At 44.7% G+C, this 23996-nt stretch overlaps 1 protein-coding gene across 1 annotated transcript in view; it reads left to right on the top strand.

Moving 5' to 3' along the window:
• The window catches only part of LOC101350828 (maltase-glucoamylase, intestinal), a 250622-nt gene that overhangs the window by 169869 nt on the left and 56757 nt on the right, over positions 1 to 23996 (top strand). The window contains exons 5-11 of the mRNA XM_023736869.1: positions 12746 to 12866; positions 14083 to 14192; positions 14671 to 14822; positions 15711 to 15882; positions 18200 to 18299; positions 20709 to 20821; positions 21188 to 21313. Of these exons, the coding sequence (XP_023592637.1) occupies positions 12746 to 12866; positions 14083 to 14192; positions 14671 to 14822; positions 15711 to 15882; positions 18200 to 18299; positions 20709 to 20821; positions 21188 to 21313 (894 nt within the window). The remainder of the gene's footprint in view (positions 1 to 12745; positions 12867 to 14082; positions 14193 to 14670; positions 14823 to 15710; positions 15883 to 18199; positions 18300 to 20708; positions 20822 to 21187; positions 21314 to 23996) is intronic.

The raw sequence follows: 23996 nt of genomic DNA, 5'->3' as shown, positions 1-23996 counted from the left end.
CTTGTTTTCATTAAGAGTTTATGTCAATGAACAGTTTCTCTCTATTTGTAATTCCCAGAGAGTTTGCATTATAGCCAGAGGTGGGTCAGGCAAAGTAATCTCCATTCATACCTGTATGGCTGTGGCTTGGGGAGAGGAAAAGCTGGAAAATTCTCTTGGGTTTGGGGTTATTGCCAGACTTGTTGTTGTTGTTGTTAGGTGCTGTCGAGTTGGTTCCAACTCATAGCGACCCTATGTACAACAGAACGAAACATTGCCTGGTCCTTCGCCATCATCACTGTCGTTTTTATGCCTAAGCCAATTGTTGCAGCCACTGTCCATCTCGTTGAGGGTCTTCCTCTTTTTCGCTGACCCTCTACTTTACCAAGCAAATAAACCAGACTTAGCAAATAAAAAATAAGCCACCCAGTTAATGTGAATTTCAGATAAGGAATAAGTACGTTTTTAGTGTAAATACGTCCCATACAGTATTTGGAATTTATAATACTAAAAAGGTATTTGTATTTTATCTAGCAACCCTTCTTGGTTACTAGTTCTCTTTGAATATATCACTGTCTCTGTTTCTTGCCTTCTCTGTCTGTCTTTCAATTTTCTGAATTCCAAAAAGTTATCTAGGCTGTACAATAAAAAGTTGTACATATACAAAGAACATGATTTAAAATAAGGGTGACGATTCCAGTGTCATGTATGGGAAGGAAGAAGATAGTTAATTGTAGATTAAAGATAGCACCAGTATTTGAGCAGTTACGTTGTGCCAGTGCTTCCCAATGGTCAGCTGAAGTCCAGCTGAGTATCTCATTATGTGGTGCACTGTACACATCACACCAGGCACCGCTCACTTTGGAAAGGGTATCTGAACAACAGCAAAAAGATGTGCTCCCCTCAGGAAAGTCCACTGATAAGCTTTGGTAGGCTCGGGTGAGGCAGTGAAAGGAGTGTTCTGCATTCGATGCTTTGGCACCTGGTATTCCCCGTCTGTCTCCCTCCTAATCTCAGCAGCTGGGGGTCATCGCTGATGTTGTGACTGTTGCAGTTTTGGTTTGTCCAAAGGTCCTCAATACCATACAACTTTTTTCTTTGTCCCTGTTAGATGCTAAACACTCAGTGGATTACTCTTCTTGGATGATGGGGTGAGGGGGAAATAGCTGTGAGTATGGAAAGAAGAGCATCAGAATCACCATCTTGGATGTCTGTATAGTAAAGGTAGAAATGAGTAAAGGCAGAGAAATGAAGGAGGTTGAAATCTCCATCAGAAAGTATGATATTTCCACATATCCAGAGTTTGGTGTGTTCCAGCCTAAGTTCTGGTAATTGACTTGAGTTCCCCTTTTCATGAGCACTTTATTTTTGGGAGATCATGCAGGCAGGAATATGCCTGAAAGTAGAAGAACAGTGATGAGTCCAGCGGGACTGGAATAGCGTGAGGTGGGGAGAATAGTAGGAGATGATGATGTCATAGGGGAAATGGCATATGCTGGCGTTGGTGGGGTTTCAGATCCTGACGGGCCTGTGAGTCATTATAAGAATGATGCCCTTCCCCAACATTGTCCCCTGAGGGGAGTGGACTGGTTTCTCTTGGATTCTGCTGGGAACAGGAAGGAATGAGGCTGAGCAGAGAAGGTGGATTAGGATTTTGAAAGACTTTGGAAGTCAGGTAGAGGAATTTGGTTTTGATAGATAGACAGCAGAAAGGAGCAGCCATTTAAGGCTGAAAGGAGTCAAATAATGGGGGAAAAATAAAGAGGACAGCAAAAGACTTAGAAATAAACATGAAGGAACATAGAATAATGAAGAAATCGTTCAATATGGAACCAAATGCAACAAAGGTTAGAATTTTGGGTTGGAAGTTCAATTAAATCAAGCAATTACATTGTCATACAGTCTAGTAGCAGAAATAAGGTTAATAAATTATAAGAGACTGTAATATAAACCAAAAATAATATAAGAACTACTATGGGAATCACAAAGTAGAAGAGATTATCCTTGGGGAGAAGGTGACAGTATGAAATTAAAGATAAACAGGGTTTGACAGAGATGGGTGAGTGTAGAAAGTGAATTCAAAATAGAAGAGATACTGTAAACAAAGTTAAAGAAGGATGACTGTAGGGCCGGGTATGTCGTAGGGAATGGTCTCATATGGCCAATATGGAGGGTAGATGACAGAGAGACTTGAGTGGGGTGGAGCTAGATGGTGGAGGATCATTCCTGTGGTGCTTTGTTGGTAGGAATGGGAAGCTGTGGTGTAGAAGTGCCCTACCTAAACAGGATGTCAGGCGCCCTGAGTTTGCAGATGTTGAGCCACACCCAGTCTGTTGACCCTGTCATATTTTGCTGGTAAATGCATTGCTCAGCTGCCCACAAGGAAGACCAAGGCATCCCAAGTCTGTCCACTCTCCCAGCACCCATCTTTTTCTTGTTTCTTGATGAACTTCAGATGTCATTGCTGCCTCAGTAATAGACCTTTGGTGTTTTTGTTGTGAAGCCTTTTAATAAGCACTGTGTTATCAAGATGGTAGTTCAATAAACGACCTTTGGCTTTTTCTGTATGTTGTGCCCAACTGGATTAGTCCATGGCCTTGGTGTTCACTCATTTGCACGCTCCTCTTTGCCTCATCTGGAGAGAAAACTCTGGGCTCCTTTTCTGTGATCCATGTTCTCCTGTGAGACAAATTGTAGGCTTGCTGTTGTATGTTTTGAGTGTCCTGGGGGCTCTATGCTGATACAGACTGCTTTTGAGGGGCTGGGTCCATGGATAATGGTCGACTTCTTTGATGCCCATGTTAAAGAGTAGCTGTATGAAAAAGGAGGTGGGAAGAAATTACTGACATGGCAGGCTGGTTGGGCAGAACATCATGGAGCTGAGGACACCACTCTGCCGTTCTGTCATTCCTATGTCCTTCTCTCCCCCAGGATCATATAGAAAAGGATTAACAGTCTAAATGAGGCTTGGTTTGCAGATCCCAGTGTCTCTTACTTCCAATAATGGAGGGGATCCTGTATCCAGGGAAGGATAAAGCAGTCTGTCCAGCCACCTTGAGTAATCTTAGGAGACTTTTTGGAGAGAATGGAGCCCCAGGAGTCCCTTTCATGGGTATCAGCAAGAGGATGGCTCTGTTACCTAACCCTCTAGTCCTGGCTTCGCTTCTGGGCTAGAGTTCGAGCTGGCTGCAGGGCGCCTTCCCTTGGGTGAGCAGAACTCATCACTTCCTCGCCTATCTACTTTCCCTTCTCACAGTCAGAGTTCTGTTAGTGGTTCTATTATTCTTCTAGCCTCCTTGGCAGAAACATCAGAACTTTGGCTTGACTGTCGCTGGTATCCCTTTGGCCAGTATTTCATGTATTTGAAATCATGTTTCTTCATATTTTCCAAAATGAGTCCTTCTCATCCATGCTCACTGCCATCACACCGGACCCTCAGTACCTTCTGCTTGGATTAGGGCAGTCACCTCCAAACGTCTCTTCCAAGATCCGTCTCTCCCCCATCTGATCCACTGAACGTGTGATCAAATTGCTCCCTTTAACGTCCTACTTCCACTGTCTCTCTACCCAACTCAAGTACTATGTTATTGTTGTTAACTGCCACCGAGGTGGCCCCTGACTCATGATATCTGCGTCCACAGTGGAACAAAATGCGGCCCAGTCACACACCATATCCGTTTTCGTTTTTGGATTGAACCATTGTGATCCACAGAGTTTTCTTTGGGTGCTTTTTGGAAGTGGTTCACTACGTCTTTCTTCCTAGTCTGTCTTAATCTGCAAGCTTCAATGAAACATGATCAGTAGTACAGCAACATGCAAACCTCTACAGATGGGTGGTGGTTTCACATGAAGTGCATTGGCCGGGAATCAAACCCGTGTCTTCAGCATGGAAGGTGAGAATTCTACCGCTGAATCACCACTGAGTAGCAGTTCGTTGTGATATATTGGGTCAAATCCAAACACTTTATGCTGCCATCTAAGACCCCATTCAGCCTTCTACATACCTCTATAGCTTCCCTTAGACGATCCACCATGCAGATATTAGAGACAGACGACCACACTTATACTAAACCTACCCATCCTTGAAGAACACATCACTGTTTACCTACTGGATGAAGCCCTTTCAACTCAGAGACGAAAGAGCCATTGATGCCAGGAAGCAGAAAGATTTAGTCAAACTCTGATATCCAGCCCAGGAAAGAGATGATAGATCACAATTTTAAACACTTTTGATGTTCAGGATGACAGTGTACTACATGTACATGGGAGAGCAGATTTACCTGCTTTAAACAAACCTGCATGCCCTGCATAATCATTGCAGAAGGACTAAGCTGAGCACAGTTTACAATGAAAAAATTTCCATGGATAATAATAATAATGGTAATATAAATGATGGTATTTGGGAGAGGTAGGTGACTGCATTTTTTATTTGGAAACTATCATATTTTATAGCAATAACATCTGATAAATATCATTTATTTTTTGTTTATTGGCTTATGATACCCTTTCCCAAATTCCAGTGTCTTATCAGTAAGTATCTAAGGAATAAAGTTTTATTATGTGTCAGTAAATACATTGCATTTGGCCAAAATCATTAAGAGCTTCCACCCTTGTAACAACTGTGTGTTTCCACAACACCCGGTAAGAGCTGTCCTATGACTCTGGCAACAGCTCAGAGCCGTAAAATCCCAGGTGTAGCCTTGACTTCTTAGATTTTATGCCTAGAATTGATTGCATAGCCATTGGGAAGCAGCATGGCAGGGGAGCCAGGGCCATAGGTTCTTGTCCTGACTTGCTCCTGAAGGACTCTGTGACTCAGTGAGGTCACTAGGGAATGTTTTCTTGCAGACTCTCCAATTCCTTGTCTGTGAATGAGGCAGTGTGACCAGGTACGTTAACCCATTAAGCACAGGGCTACTGAACATGTGCCAGCCATGTGTGCTTAGAACGATTTTAAGATAGCTCAGACCAGTGATCTCTAAGGTGCCGGCATAGGTTCTCAAAACACCTACTGTCATCTGACTATGTGGACTAGAAGCCAGGGTCGTGGCATTGCAGAGGAGGCCAAACCCACTGCCACTGAGTCGATTCCAACTCATAGCGACCCTATAGGACAGAATAGAACTGCCCCATAGTGTTTCCAAAGCTGTAAATCTTCACGGAAGCAGACTGCCTACGTCTTTCTCCCGCTGAGCAGCTGGTGGGTTCGAACCACCAACCTTTCAGTTAACAGCTGAATGCTTAACCGCTGCACCACCAGGGCTCTGTTAGAGACATCCATGTGCAGAGACGACATGCCGGTGTAGTAGTTGCCGTCAGAGCTCACCTTGGGTTGGAAGGAAGTGACCAGTTCAACTTTCAAAATCTGACTCAAGATGCACATCTTGTGAAATAGTCTATAATTAATTTCACTAAGATATGATTAACTTTACTCATCATTTCATTCCTTCATTCAGTTTTTCAAACTTGCTGCATAAAAAAAATAGCTAGGGAACGTTTTAATGAATAGAAAGTGATTTGAAGTTCCTGTGTCATCAAGTGTTTTTCATCCTGAAGCTCTTTAAAAATGGGATACGTTTTCCCATTCCGCTCATTTTACTGGGATCAAGACTTGCTGGTTCCACTGTTTGTTCACAGCTTCAGGTTCTTCTGATGTTTTATAAAATGAAGGCTTTACCACTGATGCTATTAAATGGCAATAGAGATGTGAAAACTGGATACTTTAAAAAAGTATTTGCATTTGGATTTGGAGTCTTTTAGGATGCCCTGTAGCTCAATGATGAAGCTACTCAGAGAAGAGCTGGGCAGTTGTGAGCCTTGCTGCTTCTGACTTGCTCCACACCCCTCCCTGCTGGACTAACTAATACTGCCTCCTGTAAGTCCTCTGTTTCATGCAGCACTGCCTTTCCATTTACCCACTCCTACAAAACAAACTACCCCAAACTGAGAGGTGTCAAGTAACAATCACTTTATTATGTCTCCTGATTTGCTGGGAGAGATCTGGGCAGGGCTCGGCTGGGTGGTTCTTCCCTTCCACATGGTGCTCATTTGGTGGCTGATCTGGTCTGGAGGGTGCCACATGGTTTTGGCCCTAAGCCTGGCACCTTGGTGAGTTCAGCTCTATGACTGGGCTCACCTGGGCCCTTCCAGCTCCGTGGAGTTTCAGAGTCCCTCTCTGTGGTCTCTCTGGCAAGTAGTAGGAACTTGGGGGGCTGCAAGAGCTCGTGGTGACAGCTGCCAGTCCTCTGGAAGACTGGATCCAGAACCAGCTGGCATCACTTTAGCTGCTCTCCCTTGGTGAAGGCAGTCATGAGGCAGACTGGATTCTATGGGAAGGAGCAGACCTACTGCTTGTGGGGAGGGGTGTCTGAGGAAGCGCCGCCTGCTTGAAACAACCACCAAAGGAAAAACAAGTCCCAATCAGTAGCCTTTGAGTTGATTCTGACTCACGGAGACCCTGTGTGTGTCAGAGTAGATCTGCACTCCATAGGATTTTCAATGGCTGATTGTTCAGAAGTAGATTGCCAGGCCTTTCTTCCGAGACACCTCTGGGTGGACTCAGACTGCCAACATTTCAGTGAGCAGCCGAACATGTTAACCGTTTGCACCACCCAGGACTCCTGAAACAGCTGCAGAAAAATGCTTATTCTGCTCAGAGAAGGCGTGAGTCAGGGTGAAGGCTGTGGGAAGCCACCAGTAATACAGAAGAGGGCAGGACTGGGCGGCATGGGTCAGGGGGCCAGCTTCAGGAAAGGGGTGGTTGGTGGACTGGATGACTGAGGTCCAAGGCCACTGGCAGTGTCCCCTTCCCACCAGGGACCCTCCCCATCTTCTAGCACAGGAAATGGCCAGTGCGGCTGACTCTGCTGGGGCCAGGACCACCTCTAACCTGTGTACATTTGCCTTTGCAACTTTGCCCTCCTTCTTTCCCAGCTGCTGCCCTTCTGGGGTCCTGGTTGTTTTAATCTTGGATTTTGCTCTTTCCTAGCGACCTACTGGAGCCCTGGTTGCACAGCCTTTAAGAGCTCAGCCGCTAACCAAAAGGTCGGCAGTTCAAATCCACCAGCCGCTCTTTGGAAACTGTATAGGGGCAGTCCCACTCTGTCCTGTTGGGTCACTATGATCAGAATTGACTCCATGGCAATGGGTTTGGCTTTGTTTTTATGGTAATGATCTAATGGTGCATGAATTCCAAGGCACGTGCCGTCTTATCAATAAATTATTTCCAGCTCACATTGTGGAAAGATAAGTGAAATTACTTCTGCGAAAAGTTTCTGGCCGATAACTGATTTCACCTTTGACATATGTTTTTAGTACAATTTCTCTTTTCTATACTAAAATATTTGGGAAAATTACTTCTAAAAGTAAAAGACCTCTATGTTTATGATAGAAAATGGCTAGAAGGGAAGGTCTGTGATGAATCTCTTTAGACTTCTTCTGGCTCTCATCTGTACCCATTACCCTGATGAGCAACACTGAGGCTTGGAGCTCCCTTTCCTTCCTTCCTGTGACAGTAGCATGAGTCCTAGGTTATCCCAGCAGGCTCTGTTTTCACCTTCCTTGGTGTGTCTCATTTCTGCCACCTTGGATTGACATGAACAGTGTATCCCACGGTGCTTCTGTTCCAGAGAGCTCTGCTTCTGAGCCCTGCTGTACACTAGAATCATGGGAAAGGTTGCAGAATGTGCCTCCGCCGTGCTCCACCTCCAGATCTTCTGATTTAAATCTGCAGTGGGGCCAAACCAGGAAACCCAGTTGCCATCGAGTGGACCCCAACTCATGGTGACCCCATGTGTGTCAGAGTACAGCTGTGCTCCACAGGGTCTTCGATGGCTGATTTTTCTGAAGTAGATCTCCAGGTCTTTCTTCTGAGGCATCTCTGGGTCGATCCAAACCTCCACCCTTTCAGTTAGCAGCTGAGGGCGTTAAACATTTGTGGGGACTCCGTTTGCCAGGTAATTCTAATGTGCAACCCAGGTTAGTAACCACTGTTTAGAGCAGTGGGTCTCACACTTTGGTGAATAGTCAAATCGCCTGGGGAGCTAACGAAGCCCCAGGAGGCCCAGCTTCTTGGAAGCGGGATGGGACTGGGGATTTTGTGCTTTTACCACATTTTCCAGGTGATTCTGATATCACGAAGGTTTGAGAACATCTGCCTCAAAGGACAAAGCTTGTACATCTTTCAGCAGCTGTTTCTTCTGTTATTATGCTGGAATGGGAAGGGATTGTGGTCAAAGTATGGCATGCTTTCAATTTTTTTCTCATATTTATTACACATTATTATTAAAATTTTCTTGGTAATCTAGTTATATGGAAGTTTGGAAAATATTGAATTTGGAGCTCAAAAGATAGGGGAAAATTGAGAAGATAGGGATTTCTTTGTTATTCTCACCTTTATAAGCTTTGTCTTTTAACTATTTAAGTCATGTGATAATTGACATATTAGCATTTTTCTAAGGTCTTATTAAATATTTTTTATGTACTGCTCCTCACCCCCTTTCCTGCTCCCTCATTTATATCTCTCTTTCCTTAGTTTTTGGAATAAGGATTTTCTTTCTAGAGTTCTTACTCAGTACTGTTTTAGAAAGTATACAGTCTGTACCTTCAAGGAAGAATCATTAATGACCTGTGATATGCAGATGACACAACCTTGCTTGCTGAAAGTGAAGAGGACTTGAAGCATTTATTGATGAAGATCAAAGACCACAGCCTACAGTATGAATTACACCTCAACATAAGGAAAACAAAAATCCTCACAACTGGACCAGTGAGCAACATCATGATAAATGGAGAAAAGATTGAAGTTGTCAAGGATTTTGTTTTACTTGGATCCACAGTCAACACCGATGGGAGCAGTAGTCAAGAAATCAAACTATGTATTGCACTGGGCAAATCTGGTGCAAAAGACATCTTTAAAGTGTTAAAAAGCCAGGATGTCACTTTGAGGACTAAGGTGCGCCTGACCCAAGCCATGGTATTTTCAATCGCCTCATATGCCTGTGAAAGCTGGACAACAAATAAGGAAGAATGAAAAAGCATCGACACATTTGAATGATGGTTTTGGCAAAGAATACTGAATATACCATGGACCTCCAGAATAACGAACATATCTGTCCTGGAAGAAGTACAGCCAGAATGCTGCTTAGAAGTGAGGATGGAGAGACTATGTTGCACTAACTTTGGACATGTTATCAGGAGGGACCAGTCCCTGGAGAAGGACATCATGCTTTGTAAAGTAGTTATTGTTGTTAGGTGCCGTTGAGTCAGCTTGAGCCCATTGTTGTAGCCTCTGTGTCCGTCCATCTCGTCGAGAAACTTCCTCTTTTTCGCTGACCCTCTACTTTACCAAGCATGCTGTCCTTCTCCAGGGACTGGTCCCTCCTGATAACATGTCCAAAGTAAGTGCGACATAGTCTCTCCATCCTCACTTCTAAGCAGCATTCTGGCTGTACTTCTTCCAAGACATGGTAAAGTAGAGGGTGAGCAAAAAGAGGAAGACCTTCAGCGAGATGGATGGACACATGGCTGCAACGATTGTGAGGATGGTGCAGGACCAGGAAGTGTTTCCTTCTGTGTACACGGGGTCAGTATGAGTCAGAACTGACTTGACGACCCCTAACAACCACAATGGCACACTCGATATTGTGAGGATGGTGCAGGACCAGGAGGTGTTTCCTTCTGTGTACACGGGGTCAGTATGAGTCACAACTGACTCGACGATCCCTAACAACCACAATGGCACACTCGATATTATGAGGATGGTGCAGGACCAGGAAGTGTTTCCTTTTGTTGTACACGGGGTCAGTATGAGTCACAACTGACTTGACGGCACCTAACAACCACAACGGCACACTCTATATTATGAGGATGGTGCAGGACCAGGAATTGTTTCCTTCTGTTGTACACGGGGTCAGTATGAGTCAGAACTGACTTGACGGCACCTAACAACCACAACAGCACACTCTATATTATGAGGATGGTGCAGGACCAGGAGGTGTTTCCTTCTGTGTACACGGGGTCAGTATGAGTCAGAACTGACTTGACGACCCCTAACAACCACAATGGCACACTCTATATTATGAGAATGGTGCAGGACCAGGAAGTGTTTCCTTCTGTTGTACACGGGGTCAGTATGAGTCAGAACTGACTTGACGACACCTCACAACAATGGCACACTCTATATTATTTTCGCAGTTCCTCTTAAATTTGGATTTACATGCTTAACTTAAAGGGGCGTTTGTGTCTTGGTCCTAATTCTTTCTGGTGCCTTCATCCTATTTATGTCGTCAGTTTTTGTGACTTCTCTCTAAACCCTGCCCCCCCGCCCCGGCCGGGGTTCTTGTTTATGTATATCTTGATCCCTTTCTCCCCCTACTTCTCCTTATAATTAGCTCCACTGGAGGAGGTGGAAGTTTAGAGTTGGCCAAGAGAGACGGTTTATGTTCAATGTTGCTCAGACTTCTCTGATATTTGCCCTTTCCAGTTCAGTGAAGAAATTACTAAGGTCCAGGGAGCACACGAAAACCATTCTGTTGAACAGATTTTCAACACCATTCTGTTTTCCTGTCATCCTGAGGTATGACTTCCTAGTGGGTTTTGAAAGGAAAACACCAACACCGCTAGTTAAAGTTGAGGTTGTTCTCACTGAAGGCTGATCCCACAGCAGTATAAACACAGATAGGCAGGGCTTTTCACCCTTAATATTGGCTGTTGGTGTAAAACTTAGCATTTGGTTAAATCTAATTGTTCCGATATGTCAGCAAATATCCTCTGAATCTTACCATATACAATCCATTGTCGCATCCTCCTGGAAATGTGCTTTGCAGGTATTCAGCCCAGAGTGCACCAGAAAAGAAATGGGTATCACGAGAACTAAGTTTGACCCTTGCCTTCTCAATAGCTAAGTAGACTAGGGCACGTTCCTTCACGTCTTGAATCTTGACCTCTGGGCCTGGTTCTTCACCTATAGAATGATACACAGATTGATTAGTTATCAATTTCAGGGTAACACATTACCCCAAACCTAGTGGCTTGTGATGACATTTATTTTCTCAGTTTCTGTGCTCCTGTGGGCAGGAATCTGGGTGTGGCGTACTAGGGCCTCGGGCTCCATGTCTCTCACAGGCTATAGTCAAGGTGTCATGGAGATGGTGGGATAATCCTTTTTATAGCCCACACTGTGGGTGCTGGCAGAACTCAGTTCCTTGAGACCTTAGTTCCTCGTTGCTGACTGCTGGTGGAAGACACCCTAAGTTCCTTGCCACGTGGGCCCCTCCTCAATGTGGAGCTCACCTCTCTCAGAGCAAGGGCTCCAACAGGGAGAGGGAAAGAGAGTAAGCAAGATGGAAGTCAGTCTTTATCTGTAGTCTCATCCGGGAAGCAACATCCTATCCTGTTTGGTGTTTCTATCAGCTATACGTGAGGGCAGTGGTGGCTCAGTGGTAGAATTCTCATCTCCATGAGGGAGACTTGGGTTCAATTCCTGGCCAATACACCTAATGCACAGCTACCACCGGTCTACCAGTGGAGGTTTGTATGTTGCTATAATGCTGAACAGGTTTCAGTGGAGCTCCCAGACTAAGCTGGACTAGGAAGAAAGGCTCGGTAATCTAGTAAATACCAGGAAGTGGGGATCTTTGGGAACATCTTCGCTGTTGCTGTTAGCTGCTGTTGGTTGGTGTCAAACTCATGGTGAGCCACGCACAGTGGGATTGAACTGTTGTGATCCATAGGATTTTTGGTGACTACTTTTTGGAAGTACATTGCTAGGTATTTGTTGCTAGTCCATCTTAGTCTGGAAGCTCTGCTGAAACTTGTTCAACATTGTAGTAAAGTGCAAGCCTCCACTGACAGAAGGGTGGTGGGGCCATCTTGGAGGCTGCTTATTGCACATGATTAATTTTTTCCTCAAAGACCTACCCTTTTATTACATTGATTTAATTCTAAAGTTGAAGTGACCTTAAGTGGTCATCTAAGTCATTCCCTTGTCTTTAATAGGTAAGTAGTTAATAATGCTAGTCTAATAGCATATATCCTTCTTTGAAGAATTTTTTAAATGGAAACTCTCTAATCTCCTTTGATTATTTATTCAAACACTTTATCCCCTTATTGGTCTACAAGTTTGTAAGCCCAATTACATTCTCCTACTTTATTTAATTTGTTTAATTTTTATTTTAACTTAACAGAATTTAATTTCTTTTTATTTTAATTGCTTTATTTTAATGTCAATTTATTTAATTTATCCCACTTTAATTTAAGCAAGGATTAGAATCTATTTGGGTGTCAGAAAGGAAAGATTACTTCCTGCCCTAGGAGGAGCTGAGAGACCATTTTCTATGTATTTATAATGCATAGTTAAAAGCCAATTAGTTTGGTTTCAAAACTTCCAAATAAAGTTGATTGCACAGTCTTTTAAAAAAAAAGTCAAGGCCAATATAAATGAAGCTCCATTGCAAGTTTGGATTGTGGTTTAGAGCATTTAGATACATGCTCATCAGCTTGACTGTGGTGAGAGGGATGGCGTGCACTGTGCCCAGAGGGCAAGGTAGCACCATAGTGTGAAAGGACACTGGCCAGAGACATGGGTGTGAGTGCGAGCTCTGCCATTGCTTGGGACATAGCACAGCTTCGCCGACTCTCAATGTCCTCACTTGTACCATGAGGTTAGTTAATGAAACCACAGGCTCAAATGAGACACGTGCTGTGCTTCATAAACGATAGTGCTCTACAATGCATGGATTTCCTTTGATAGTCTTCCCTTTTTCAGGCCACGTGTGACCAGCGAGGTTGCTGCTGGAAACCTCAGGGAACCATCAGCGTGCCCTGGTGCTACTATTCCACGAGTTACGGCTATCAGACAGAGGGAGAGCTCGTGAACACGAGGGCAGGTAAGCTGGGTGGATGCTGCAGGAGGCAGGAGCTCTGGGACTTCTGGGGGTCAGCTCATGCCCCGAGAAGAGAGACGAGAGAGCCTTAGCCTGGCCACACTTCCGTGCGCATGCGCACAAGAAGGTGCCCATGCTCCGCACGAGAAGGTGCGCATGCTCTGAGGCAGGGTCTAGATCTGCTTCGAAAGCAAGGGCACGTGGCTCTGCTTTGGGAGTTGAGCGAACATCTCTGCCCCTCTGTGCACTTTCTCGACCTCAGGCAATCCTCCTGCCCTCCTTGGCTCATGGCATTCTCATTTTGAACTCAGCAACCCCTGTGACTACTTCCAACTCTGTTGTTAGTTGCTTCGAGTTGATTGTGAGTCATGGCAACCCCATGTGACAGAGTAGAAGGGCTCCATAGGGGTTTCGTGGCTGGAATCTTTATAGAAGCCGATCACCAGGCCTCTCTTCTGCGGTACTGCTGGGTGGGTTCAAACTGCCAACCTTTAGGTTAGCCGTTGTGTGCGAACTGTTTGCATCACCTAGGGATCTCAATATTATGCAGTTCTAATGATAAGGATGCAACTCCAACTTCATCAACATTTTATGGAATTTACCAAGTCAATATCTATGTTCATCAACTGAACACCCTTCTTTCCCCTCCTGCGCTGAAAGGCAGAGCTTAATCATGGGCATTCTGGGTGATGCTAGGAAGTTATTACTCGGGGGGGATTCTTAGCATAAAGAAGAGGCATGTCCCCCTCCAGCGACTCCTGGCCCAATGTGCTCTACTCTCCTGAGGTCCTGAAGTTCACCTGGCTCACCATGGACCTAGGGACGTTATACCAAGGTCTAGGAGTCCCTGTCACGTCACAGGAAAATGACTGAGAAGGGAGAGTGTCTGTTTACAACCTGAGGGCTGAGAGTGCACAGGTGTCTGATTAACAGAGTGGCTGATGGGCTGCAGGAATGGGAGCTGGGTGTTTGGGGGAGATGTGCAATCAGATGTTGTATAAGAGATACCTAGGTTTTCGGAAAAAGTAGTGACAGTCCCAAGCTTCAGGAACCAGCCCCAAGTAGGACATGTGGATAATGGGATACACGGCTGTCTCTTCCTTTTTGGAAAATAAAGGCTTTTCACCAGTCTTCTTTGACATAAAGCTTAGTTCTTATGTGACTGTTGTTTGCGAATCTACAGAGCCAACTGTGAAAACCTTTTCTCCTATCATGTTAGGATTCACAGCCCAGCTGAGGAGGCTGCCTTCCCAATCCCTGTTTGGAAGCGACGTCGACAACGTCCTCCTCACAGCGGAATACCAGACATCCAACCGATTCCATTTTAAGGTTGTGGTTTGTCTATTTTTAAAAATGTCTTTGGGGGGATTCTTGTTCCCTACCCAAGGACTGCAGTTACTACAAAATAGAAAATTTTGTGAATGGAGGTATTTTTCTCTGTTATCATTATTCCTATTTAGCACCTCTGGCCTTTCCTCAGTGTGATAACTTCCTAAGTGTATATTACAGATTTGATTGGCAAGCTTTGATCCTCACTTATTTGCCCTAGAGACCATGTGAAATGTAGTAGGGATGTGGGGGGGGGGGAAGAATTATCATAGCTTTGAGAATTCTAGGGGCAACCCATCTCTTTTTGCCCAAGTGTTAACAATTTGAATTGGGTGGTATACAATGTCATAAAGATGTCACTGGGTCATAATGTCATTGGGTCAGTGTCCGAGTTCTTCAAGTACAGATACTGGGAAGCACCAATGTCGGAGGGAGAAGCCTCCACTTTGACTCTCTTCCCCTTCCTCTCTCTGGACAGTTAACTGACCAGAACAAGGACAGGTACGAAGTGCCCCATGAACATGTGCAACCCGTTGAAGGAAGCGCTGCTTCTCCTTTGGCTTACAAAGTGGAGGTCTCCAAACAGCCGTTCAGCATCAAAGTGATCCGGCAGAGCAACAACCGTGTTCTGTAAGCTTTGAGGACATGTCTGTCTGGGGATCAAGGAGGGAAGCTCACAGGGTCTTTCAACAATATTCCTGAAGGTTACCGGCCCATTGTTGGTGACAGATTCTCTCTTTCTACCTCCAAATGTGTACTTTCCTCTGCCTTCCGTCATCTTTCTTCTTCTCATTTGCTCAATTTTTCTTATTTTTCCCTTTGTTTCTTCCATCCATCTGACCACCTGTCCACCAGGAAATAGTTACTGAATGTCTACTGTCCTCAAGCACAGTGTTTTTGTCACATGGTATAGTGTCTGGGGGCAAATCTAAGAAATGTGCCGCATGTATCAGCCCTCAAGGAGTCCTGGCCTCTTGGTGTCCATGGAAAAATGTCACCAGAGGGCAAATCGGGCAGATTAAATAGGAGCTATTGAGTCACTGGGAGCCCTGGTGGAGCAGTGGTTAAGAGTTTGGCTGCTAACCAAAGGTTGGCAGTTCAAACCCACCAGCCACTCCTTGGAAACCCTATGGGGCAGTTCTGCTCTGTCCTGTGGGGTCACTATGAGTCAGAATTGACTTGAAGGCAGTGAGTTTTTGGTTTTGGGTTTTACTGAGTCACCAAAGAGGCCCTGGGTGGTACAGATGGTTAACATACTCGGCCACTAATGGAAAGGCTGGAGGTTGGAGTCTACCCGGAGGTGTCTGGTGATCTACTTCCAAAGAATCAGCCATTGAAAACCCTATGGAGCACAGTTCTACCCTGTCATGTATGGGGTCACCATGAGTTGGAGTCAACTCAATGACAGCTAGTTTTTTTGGTGCTGAGTCATCAAGGTATAAAGAACACTTTTTTAAGCAGTTGTGCTGTCTCCACCCCACTTGCCCACCTGTCCCTCTTTTTCCCACCTGTCTCTAGGTTTGACTCAAGCATTGGGCCCCTCCTCTTTGCTGACCAGTTCCTGCAATTATCCATCCGCCTGCCCAGCGCCAATGTGTACGGGCTGGGAGAGCACGTGCACCAGCAGTACCGCCATGACATGAACTGGAAGACCTGGCCCATCTTTGCCAGGGACACCATCCCCACCGAGGTGAGTTCTCGGTGAGGGCACTCCACTATCATGGCCTCACTCCTGGGGGTTGACTCTAGCGGTACACTGCAGTGGTTCAGATTAAGATTCGTCAGGATTCTTGGGGGTTGTGTCTGGCGGTACACTGCAGTGGTTCAGAGTAGGATTCAGCAGGATTCTTTGGGGTTGGCTCTCGTAGTACACTGCAGTGATTCAGACTAAGATTCACCAGGATTCTTGGGGGTTGGCTCTCGTAGTACACTGCAGTGATTCAGACTAAGATTCACCAGGATTCTTGGGGGTTGGCTCTCGTAGTACACTGCAGTGATTCAGACTAAGATTCACCAGGATTCTTGGGGGTTGGCTCTCGTAGTACACTGCAGTGGTTCAGACTAAGATTCCAGGACCCGGCTGCTGGGCTTGAATTCTGGCTCTGCTACTTCCCAGTTCTGTGGTCCTGTGTCTTCAGCCCCTCCTCTATAAAATGGGGCATTACAGTACCTATACTATACCTATATAGTTGCTATGAGTCAGAATCTACTCGACGGCAATGGGTTTGGTTTTTTTTTTTTTATACTACCTCATAGGGTGAGGAGCGAATGCATTGATGCATGTAAAGTTCCCAGGTGAGTGTCTGGCACATAGTAAGTGCTCCGTAAATGCCAACAACTTTAAATTACACTTTCTCTTTGCACCAACTGGTTGTGGACAAAATGTTATTAACATCTGGACTCTGCTCTGCATGGTGGTTGTGCTCTCCATATTTGTAGACGTGATACTTACAGATCACCAGTTTAGCAGGTCTGTCGGCAGAGAAGGAGAAAGTACCGGCCAGAACATGGCGCTAATCATTTTTTGTGTGAAGAGCGGTTGGGGCAGTGAAAGAAAAGACTGACTTTTTTTTTCCCCTTTTTCCTTTTTTTTTTTTTACTTTTGTTTGTTGTTTGTTCTGAGTACTAAACTCAAAGCAAAGTATTTTCTAGGCTCAGCAATGCTATACTTGGGTTTTGTTCCGAGGCATTCCTGATTAAGCAGAACCAGCAGCTGCATGAAAGGAGGGCATCGGAATACCTTATTAAGCAAGTGTTTTATACAGTTATAAATTGTTGTCTCCATTCACTGAAAGAACCCAGAAAAAATAAGTCTGGTTAACTCCACTTAACAGGCAAGGGAACTGAGGCTCAGAGAAGCCACATAAATAGCCAAGGTCAGAAAGTCTGTAAGCAACAGAGTGGGATGGAGGCCCTGGCCCGTCTGACTCAAAGCCTGTACCTTCTGCTATACCATTTGCCCATGAGAAAATCAGAGGATGAGCCAGAGCAGCTCATCTGGAAAAAGCTGGTGACAATTGTGTGATTAAAGAGCCCCAGACACCTGCACTCAGAGGACTCGGCTCGGGCACCACTGAGTTGTCAGAGATTCAGGCTTTCAGCCCCTCCCTCCATCTACTGAACTGTGTTGTTGTTAGGTGCCATCGAGTCAGTTCTGACTCATGGCGACAGTACGCACTAGAGAACGGAACACTGCCCGGTCCTGCACCGTCCTCACAATCATTGTTAAGCTTGAGCCCATTGTTGCAGCCACTGTGTCAATCCATCTCATTGAGGGTCTTCCTCTTTTTTGCTGACCTTATACTCTACCAAGCATGATGTCCTTCTCCAGGGACTGATCTACTGAATTAGAACCTGTATTTAAATAAGATCTCCACATAACTTGAATGCACACCAGATTTTGAGAAGTACTGTGCTAGAGTCTGGGACAGTGATTCTTAATAACAACTCCCCATTGGGGAAATTTAAATTTAAATTTAAATGTCACTGTCTGCGCCCATCCCCAGAGAATCTGTTTTAATTGGTCTGGGTCCAGCCTGAGTTGAAAGCTATGTTGGAAAGTCTAGAAGCCTAGCTAGATGCCTAGGCCAGAGCTCCATCTGGTTGATGTTAAAAAGGTGCCTGATTCTTATTAAGTCTCGATGGTGCCTTTGCAGATGGCTTCAAGTCAGATGAAGACAGGCCTCTTGGTGAGGGGAGGTTTTTGGAACACGATTTCAGAATTACTACCCTCTCATCTCTGAACAATATCACAACCTCTCATACCTTACTAAATATATCAGCACAGCTGGCTCATTCAATAACACTTATTCCCTTGGTTAACATCAACCAAATGTAGACCCGTATTTTTAAGTTCACTTGTGTCCTTTCTGACCATGAGTCCACTGTTAATTGAGTAATTCATACTGATTAATTACCTGATTAAGACATTTACTAAGTCATTTCCAGCGATGTAGAATTTAGACGATTAGGTTGTAAATGTTTGGTTTTTCATGATCTTTCTGCAGGATGCGAAGAACCTATATGGCTCGCAGACATTCTTCCTGTGCCTTGAAGATGCTAGTGGCTTGTCCTTCGGGGTGTTTCTGATGAACAGCAATGCCATGGGTAAATGACCCAAGATAGATGTTCATGAAAAAAAGCACAAGAGCAATTTTCAGTCTGTTTCTTTACAGTACTATGGTAAAAGGAACGGGGTCCTTTCAGACTCGCTGGGCCGTAGTTAAGGGCCTAGTATGTTTCTGATCATTCCATCTCTACTTCATTACCTGTTGACTCATGAGAGCCAATTGTAGCGATTCTTCTCCTAGCTTATGATCATCTGAATCCAGCTGCCTCTGTTGGAATATTTCTATTACAGAGTTAAGACAGCCAACCCTTTCCTATAATCTTATATCTGAGATCATTTCCACCAACTTCGTTCTTCTCCCTTCTGAGCCTTTCCTCCAGTAAACAAACAAACAAACCAGTTGCTGTAGAGTTGACTCCGACTCATGGCTCCTCCATGTGTGTCAGAGTAGAACTCTGCTCTGTAGGGTTCTCAGTGGCTGATTTATCAGAAGTAGATTGCCAGGCCTTTCTTTCAAGGAGCCTCTGGGTGGACTTGAACCTTCAGCCTTTTGTTTAGCAGCTGAGCGCTTAATCACCATGTAGGGACTCCTTCCCAAAGTAGAGGGGTTGATGTGAATGCAGGTAGGAAAAAGCCAATTGCTCTGGTCCTAACAATGAGAGCAGCCGGTGCTAACCTGGGAACTACAACTGAGCAGAGAACATTACCATCAGATGCTCCAAAGGCAGAAAGGTTAAGTGCAGTGGCAAGAATGACATGCAGAGTAAGATTAGATTGCTTAAGACCAAACAGTGCAACGTTTGTTGTTGTTGTTGTTCGGTGCCATCCAGTCAGTTCTGACTCGTAGTGTCCCTGTGCAAATAGAACGAAACACTGCCTGGTCCTGTGTCACCCTCACAATTATTGCTATGTTTGAGCCCATTGTTGCAGCCACAGTGTCATTCCATCTCATTGAGGATCTTCCTCTCTTTAGCTGACCTTGTACTTTACCAAGCATGATTCCTTCTCCAGGGACTGGTCCTTCCTTATAACATGTCCAAAGTACATGAGATGAAGCCTCACCATCCTCGCTTCTAAGAAGCATTCTAGCTGGATTCCAGAAAGTGTCAAGATTCTCCATTTTCTATCAATGATTCTCAACACGTTTTCTGCTTGCATCAATAACGACAGCTGCCAGTGGCAATGAATCACCAGAGAGAGGAGGTGTATCAGAATCTCCCCTGGTTGACAGTGGGCATAGGCTCTTGAGCCCCTCTTCTTCTCAGTTGAGAATCATTGGAGGAGATCAGTGCTAACAAAGAATGGTGCACGGATGGGGCGTGTTTCAGGTCTACAGTACGATAAGGGGAGACATAGAAAGTGAGCATTGTCGTTACACCCAAGTGCATGCATGGACCTTTTCCTAGTCGTTCATTTTCATGTTGTTTTACGAAAGTATGAGTTTGCAATGGAAATTAAAAAAAAAAAAAAAAAAGATCTACTCCTTCACCACAGATTGTTTGAGAAGCACTAGACTGGATGATCTCGAAGGCCCAGCTTTAGCTCATTAGTTCCCAAGCTACCGGCCAAGGAGAATAGACTGAGTAATGCAAGGACATTACTGAGTAATGAAGGACATCATGCTTGGTAAAGTAGAGGGTCAGCAAAAAAGAGGAAGACCCTCAACGAGGTGGATTGACACAGTGGCTGCGACAATGGGCTCAAGTATAATAATGATCGTGAGGATGGTGCAGGACTGGGCAGTGTTTTGTGCTGTTGTACGTAAGGTCTCTGTGAGTCAGAATTGACTCAACAGCACCTAACAACAACAACAACGCAAGGACTGTACGGTTTCAGGTAGGTGACAGGGACCAGCAAACAAGCTCAGGCTCAATGGGAAACTCCCCAAAACCTGTATTCTCTGTGTGAGTTGTTCCTGTGACCAAGGAATACGGTTCTGTATACTGTAAGGCCTTTTATTTCTAGATGCAAACCAACACTATAAGGAGACCTCACCTCTGAGAATGACCTTTTGGCATGCAGAGCAATTTTTAATGTATAATATACTCTTGGACATTGTTGAGTTTGGCTCTGGCTTGGTGTGGGATTCAAAGACTAGGCAAGAACCTCAGTGTGTTCCTGCAGTCACATGGGGTATGGATGGGGTGGAGACAGCATGTCCCAAGGTCGTGGATGTGCTTAATTTTCCAAGAGCTTGGAGCCGAACACAAGGAATTAACATGCTCCAGTCATCCGTTATTGAAGTCTGTCATCGACTCAAGTGCTTGGGCTCTTGTCTGCCATGATGGCAGGCCTTGGACATCAGAGTTTGTCACTTTGTGTACAAAATGCAAAACATCAGGATCACTTTATTAATGTTGACATGGTTGCAGTCTTCTGGTCTAGATGCTTGTATTTATTTCTGTAGAATAAATTCTAATTTTTACTGTCTTCGTTTTTAATTCAAGATGTTGTCCTCCAGCCTGCCCCAGCGGTTACCTACCGTGTCATTGGGGGCATTCTCGACTTCTATGTGTTCTTGGGAAACACTCCAGAGCAAGTTGTTCAAGAGTATCTAGAGGTAAATGCATGTTTTTATGATCACCACCAAGGAAATACTAAATAGCACAAAGAAAAGGAAATTTAATATGGAGGTGTGACTCACAAAAATCTGCTGTTATGGATTTCCAACATTAGAGAAATGGAAACCTGCTTTATAGCATTTGTATGTTATACAAGGAAGGCGAGAGAATTCAAAGATGCCTGAAACATGGCCTTAGCCACTATGGTTTTCAAAGTGGTTGGGAAAGTAAGACTAACATTGTAACAGTAACGAAACAGTGAGTTGAAAGATGGAGTATGTTTGGTGCCCCCAAAACCAATACTTTGAAAAAGTTTTCTTAAAAATAGAATATTTACTAACTTGCATTTCACGTATTTCTTTCAGCTCATTGGTCGGCCAGTCCTGCCTCCATACTGGGCTCTTGGGTTTCATCTCAGCCGTTATGATTATGAAAGTCTCAACAACATGAAGGAAGTTGTGGAGAGAAACCGGGCAGCAGGGCTCCCTTATGTAAGTGGTTGTTGTTAGTTGCCATCAGGTAGGTTCTGACTACAGGATGACTCAATGTGCGGCAGAACAAAATACTGCCTGGTTCTCTATCGAACAGTACTCTGTTGTGATCCGTAGGGTTTTCAATGGCTAGTTTTCAGAAGAAGATAGCTGAGCCTTTCTTTCTAGTCCATCTTAGTCTGGAAGCTCTGCTGAAACCTGTTCATCATGGGAGACCCTGCTGGTATGTGAAATACCAATGATGTAGCTTCCAGCATCACGGTGACATGCAGGCCATCACACACAGTACAACAAACTGGCAGACAGGTGGTGGGACATAAGTTAGGCCTTAAAAAAATCCTCCAGAAATAGAACAATAACAAAAATAAGAACAACCAATTATACTTTCTTCCCTTAGGTTTTTTTTTTTGTGTGTGTGTGATAAAATTTTTTTTATATATTCAGAAAACTAGACATTTTTGTTGGAACAGCCATTTCTCCAAGGAGCTATGGTTCGTTTTATTGGGAAATAGTGTTTAGAGACCACAATTATGGGGTTAAAAGGCAGTCTGTTCTTGTTTCTATTTTCTTATCACAGCAACGTTCTTATATTTTATTAGCAAAATTTCCTTGTGCTTACTGTATTTTACATGATGTGTTTTTGTTTGGGTTCACAAGTTTTCTCTCCCTAGCTTGCATGGGTGGTGCAAATGGTTTGTGCTTGACTACTAAATAAGGTTAGTGGTTCGAACCCATCCAGCGGCACCCCAGAAGAAAGGCCTGCTTCCATAGAGATTACAGCCAAGAAAACCCTACAGAGCAGTTCTACTCTGTAATGCATGAGAGTGCCATCAGTCAGAATCGACTCGACTGCAGTGGGTTTGGTTTTTGTTTTCTCTGTGCATTGGTGTCTTTTTACATGCATCCTTGGTTGGATTTTCATGACTGGAAATAGTTATGGCAGGGATTGGCTATCAGAGTGATAGTGTATTTTTATACATTCTTCTAAGATTCTGGTATACGCTTGATTCTTAGGTTTAGTGTCTGGTAACAGACATTTTAGGGGGAAGTTGAGGAGAGGGTTAATTCTAGACTCCAAGGATTTAGGACAAAAGAATTATACTACTGGACACAGCTGCCATCCACTGGGTTAACGTCCTTTTTGCACACAAGAAACTGAGGCTAAGTTAGGTGGGGCAGCTTGACCAAGATGACACAACTAGCTAGTGATTATACAACTAGTTAGTGACAGAACTGGTACTCCATGATTGAATGGACTTTAAAAATCACACAACACATTTTAAGTCTATCTATTTCTGCACTGGTGTTTTGATTGGCGTGGAACTGGCCACAGGCAGAGTTTACCTCTGCTTCATGTGGTCATCTTGTGTTGGAGCAGATCTTCAGTGGGCGGTTTGGAGTTGGGCAGGAAGAACGTCCATAAATGATGCGTGTAAAAGGAGCGTTTAACAGAACTGAGATTCAAAAGCCTAGGGAAACCAAGAAGACTGGTGAAGCCCAACAGTCTGAGTGGACAAAGAGGCTTGGGTGGGTGATTCCCTCTGCGTTTGGGCCTCAAGTCCAGCCATTCCTGGCTCCCAGCACTCACCTGCTTTATACATGTGAGTATAAAGGGCTTTCTTTGGCTAATTTTTAGAAGTAGGTGACCAGGTCTTTGTTCCTAGTCTGTCGGGAGGGGTGGGGAAGAAGTAACAAAAGGATTGGTAGAGGCCGTATGGAGGTGAAGGATAATAGGCACAGCCACCACAGAATGAGAGAGAGCTCGTGAACCCCTATGGCGGCACCTACTAGACACCTTCCTTGTTGTTAGTTCCCATGAACTCATGGTGACCCCATGTGTAGAGAGTGCAACTGCTCCATAGGGTTTTCGAGGCTGTGATTTTTTTGGAAGCAGATCACCAGGCCTGTCTTCTGAGGTGCCTGTAGGTAGGTTTGAACTGCCAGCCTTTCTGTTAGTGGTCCAGTTCTTAATCACTTGCACCACCCAGGGACTCCTGAGTCCCAACAGCCCCATCTTAGTATTGGCAACTAGAAGGAGTGATTTTCCATCTCAGCTCTCTAGCACCATAGTGGGTTTGATGCCACTCTTCTTACACACCATTAACAGCTAGACATTTTCTTCTAAAGTGATGTGGGGAACAAGATAGATTGACAGCTACTGGGGCACAGTGGAGTGCAATGTGAAAGGGAGCATTTAGAGGTGGGACTAAAGTCTGCGGACACAGGTCAGTAGAGGGGTCTTATTTTGCCAAGTCTAAGTGAGCAAAAGGACCAGTACATGCAATGTGATTCATGTTTTTATGCTTTGAGTGGCTGTGGAAGGAATGAGGTTCCACCAGAGACGCAAAGGGAAAAGCCCCAAAGTTTCTGGAGTAATCCTCTGCCCTCTCCTCCACCCATTCCCTTGGAGGCAGACACCAAGGCCCCAGCAAACCAATAACACCAAACCTGTTGCCGCTGAGTCAATTCTGACTCACAGCGACCCCACAGGACAGACTAGAACCACCCCATAGGGTTTCCAAGGAGCGACTGGTGGATTCGAACTGCCGACCTTTTGGTTAGCAGCCGAGCTCTTAACCACTCCACCACCAGGACTCCACAGGACAGAGTAAAACTGCTCCATAGGGTTTCCAAGGAGCAGCTGCTGGATTCTAACTGCTGACCTTTTGGTTAGGAGCAGAGC

This window comes from Trichechus manatus, unplaced genomic scaffold (assembly GCF_000243295.1).
Source record: "Trichechus manatus latirostris isolate Lorelei unplaced genomic scaffold, TriManLat1.0 scaffold00093, whole genome shotgun sequence".
Taxonomy (NCBI): Eukaryota; Metazoa; Chordata; class Mammalia; order Sirenia; family Trichechidae; genus Trichechus; species Trichechus manatus.
The sequence above is the reverse complement of the archived record's forward strand: the minus strand, read 5'-3'. Positions and strand labels throughout refer to the sequence as shown.